We start from the raw sequence: 3,135 nt of genomic DNA, 5'->3' as shown, positions 1-3,135 counted from the left end.
CCCGCTTCCACAAGTGCTCCGCTGCACCTGGCAATGATGCTCAGGTGCTGATGGACTCAGAAGCTACTGAAGAGGAAGTGGCAGTGGCAGGAGGGCGCCCCTCCACTGGCCACCCTGTTGTTCTCTGGCCACACCGCCAGCATCACCACCACCCCTCCTCACTGCAGGTCCACCGCTGCACCAACTGCCTCCTGCTGCCTGACCCCGGCAGCGAGAGCCAGGGCCACGAGGGTGGCAGTGGAGAGCCGCTGCTCTACCCACTACTGGGCCCAGGGGATGAGCACGACGGCGCCCCTTCTTCTGCCGGAACAGGGGTGGGGAGGGGGCGGCCCACCTAGCACTTAACCCCACCTTCACAAAGAAGCGACCCAGCATCTGCTGATGGTCTCGGCATTGCATCTGGCTGTAGCTGCGGGGGGGGGGGGGGCACGACTGCAGCAAGCCGCCGCACTCACTCAGGCCCTCTTCTAGAGCTTGTTGCATTCATTTCCGCAATGCGCCTTTCTCCTAGTACCATTAATATTTAACAATGGAAGTATCACTATTTCCAACAAAAAAATTGGCTGGCTCCTGTGTGGATGATGAAAGCAGCAAAACTAGGCCACCTAGAAGTCTCTGCATACTGGTAACTCCCCATGCATACAGAAACAAATATGACTTTGCAAATTAATCGAAGATAGCCTCCTCCAGAAAGGATGGAATGTAGGAATTCACTGAGCATCAATTAAAGGCTGAGGGGAGCAGGATTGGCCTGCTTAATTGCCTGAGAGAAGCTGTGCAATTTGGGAGGTAGTGGGGTGTTTCAGAATTGTGTCTCTGCCCTGCCAGTTCTTGTGGGTTCCCAGCTTATATACATCTTTACTACATCTGAAGGCCAACTCAGACACTGCATTTTTTGCAATGCCTTCCTAAGCAGAGTTATGCTGTTCTAAACCTACTGATTTCAATGGACCAAGCAGATGCAACACTTGCCTATGATGGCATTGTTAGGTACCAAGCTGTCTCAATTCAAGCATGGCTCTTGTGACTAAGGATAATGTATGTGTGTCCAGAGTCACATTTTTGACTGGCAGTAACCTGTTATTTCAGGGTCCAGCTGTCAAGAGTGTGTTAGTAATTGTTAGTCAATTACCATGACATTTTAGGCTCATATCACATGCGTACTATTGGTAAGTGATAATAATATTAGCAGTCACAAGCAGCCAGTTTAGGGATGTACAGCCAGCATAGGGATGTACAATATGCACAGTTGCCTAAGAAATCTGATGCCTTCCCCCACTCATGAATCATATTTCCCAAACTCCTGTGCTAAACATTATTTGTGATCTAATTCAGAACTCTCAATGAAGAGCTAGCTTCTTTGAATGTTGAGGATGTCACCCATAATAGGGAATCTAGTTAAGATCAGGACATAGAAAAGATTGCCGATCACAAATTGATCATGAGAGTATAAACTTGGAGAAAGGGGTAGAACTCAAGGAAGCCAGTAATGTAACATCTTGTGATAGGTTGGTGAATAATAGTTTTTTTCAATAAGAATGTTTATGCCAGTTGCCTGATTACAAGTCTCCTTTTTTTCTTCTGAAGAATGCTGTCAGAAGGGTATCTCTGTAGGATTCTTCATCATGATCACTTGAATTACAAGCTGTGCAGCAAGCAAGGAGATGAAGCAGCACATGAGATGACCACTTTGAATGATACCACCTTTGAATCCACAGAGGAAACACAGGACAGAAATCTGTTTTGGAGGTGCAGGTCTTTTGGCAAATTCATCTTTTCTGTCTGTTCCAAAGAAAACAGAAACAGTGGATATCAGAAGGATGAACTGACACAAGCTACTCAAAACCCAGTATTTGAAAGGCAAACATCTCCAGCTGTGGAAATTTGTATAGGTTCTACAATAAACAGAGACACTTATCTTGTTCCATCTTCTTGTAACAGTATTTGCAAAAACTACAATGACTTGCACATTGCTGGGGGCCAAGTGATGCCTATGAGCTCAGTAAAAACAGATTTTAATTATGACAGTGGGATTGGTCCATTCTTGGAATCATCAGAGATCCCGCCACCGATGGAATCCATATCAGTGCCACCTATGGAGGTCACTCGCAAGCCAACTCAAGGGTATTCATCGTGCTGGCGAGTAGCCAGCATCATGCAGCAGCAGCAGCAGCCCCTCTCTAATTCAGTACTGAATGACTACTTGGAGGAGAAGGTGGTGGAACTCTACAAGCAGTATATCATGGATGGCATGGGCAACAGTACATCTCCCACTCAGATCTTGGCATCAGAATTCATCATAACCAATGTAGATCAAATTAGTGTGAAGCTATCGCAAGAGAGAAACATGAAGACCACCAAAGCCAAAGACATGGTAATTAGCTGCCTATTGCGACTAGCCAGTGAGAGAGCATCTACTGAAATGAGCACTCCCAGCCTCCATATTTCCCAGTTCAGCACAATTACTAAATAAAAGTTGGATGAAGCTTGAAATCTCACAGACTTTTATTTTTAAAAATAATGTTTAGTTTTTGTACAGTTGAGTTTTTGTACAGTTTACGTCGCCACAGTACCAATTGTAAAATATTTTACAGGTGAACTCCTGCAAAGAAGCCTTGTCTAAAAATCACACAGAAATCTTAGGTGCTTATTTACATAGCAGATAATTCCTGCATCCATTTAATAGCTCACTTTTTACATGTTATGCCTTGTTCACTTGTCTGTGTGACTCTTTGGTTTTGTTTTCTACAGAAACCTAAACTGAACAATTTCCAGCATCTGTTATTACTCCTTTTACCATTGGTGCACAAAAAAAAGGGGACATGTCTAGCAACTATTTTTACTGACTTGGGAAACGAAACTCTTTTTCAGTGGTTTGTTGCAGCCCTTTGTGAAAGGCTCTTTCGCAAACTGGCAGGCATCAGGGGAAAAGAATACATACAAATGCTCCAGTCACAATGCCTCAGCATGGATTCATTCATTTGCAATTTATTATTTTTAACATGATGAACATTTTGTATGCACATCCCAATGTGAAGAAGCGTCGGTTCCTTTGACTAGACAATGAGGATAAGATCCCTTTTCCTTTGCCCCTCCAGATGCACCTGATTTATGGCTGTGAACAGGCATAAAAAT

General features: G+C 44.2%; 1 protein-coding gene across 1 annotated transcript; it reads left to right on the top strand.

Moving 5' to 3' along the window:
* Nucleotides 1–1,588: 1,588 nt before the first annotated feature.
* Nucleotides 1,589–2,607, top strand: LOC107109912 (chromosome unknown open reading frame, human CXorf21). The gene has a single exon (XM_015410621.1). It carries the CDS (start codon nucleotides 1,589–1,591, stop codon nucleotides 2,471–2,473), a length of 885 nt encoding a protein of 294 aa, XP_015266107.1. The 3' UTR covers nucleotides 2,474–2,607.
* The last annotated feature ends 528 nt before the right edge of the window (nucleotides 2,608–3,135 follow it).

Source organism: Gekko japonicus, unplaced genomic scaffold (assembly GCF_001447785.1).
Source record: "Gekko japonicus isolate JY-2015 unplaced genomic scaffold, Gekko_japonicus_V1.1 scaffold4245, whole genome shotgun sequence".
Taxonomy (NCBI): Eukaryota; Metazoa; Chordata; class Lepidosauria; order Squamata; family Gekkonidae; genus Gekko; species Gekko japonicus.
This window is presented reverse-complemented; position numbering and strand designations above follow the sequence as displayed.

Excerpts from the sequence above, each read along its gene's own strand:
- LOC107109912 (XM_015410621.1), top strand. The coding sequence starts at position 1,589 with ATGCTGTCAGAAGGGTATCTCTGTAGGATTCTTCATCATGATCACTTG.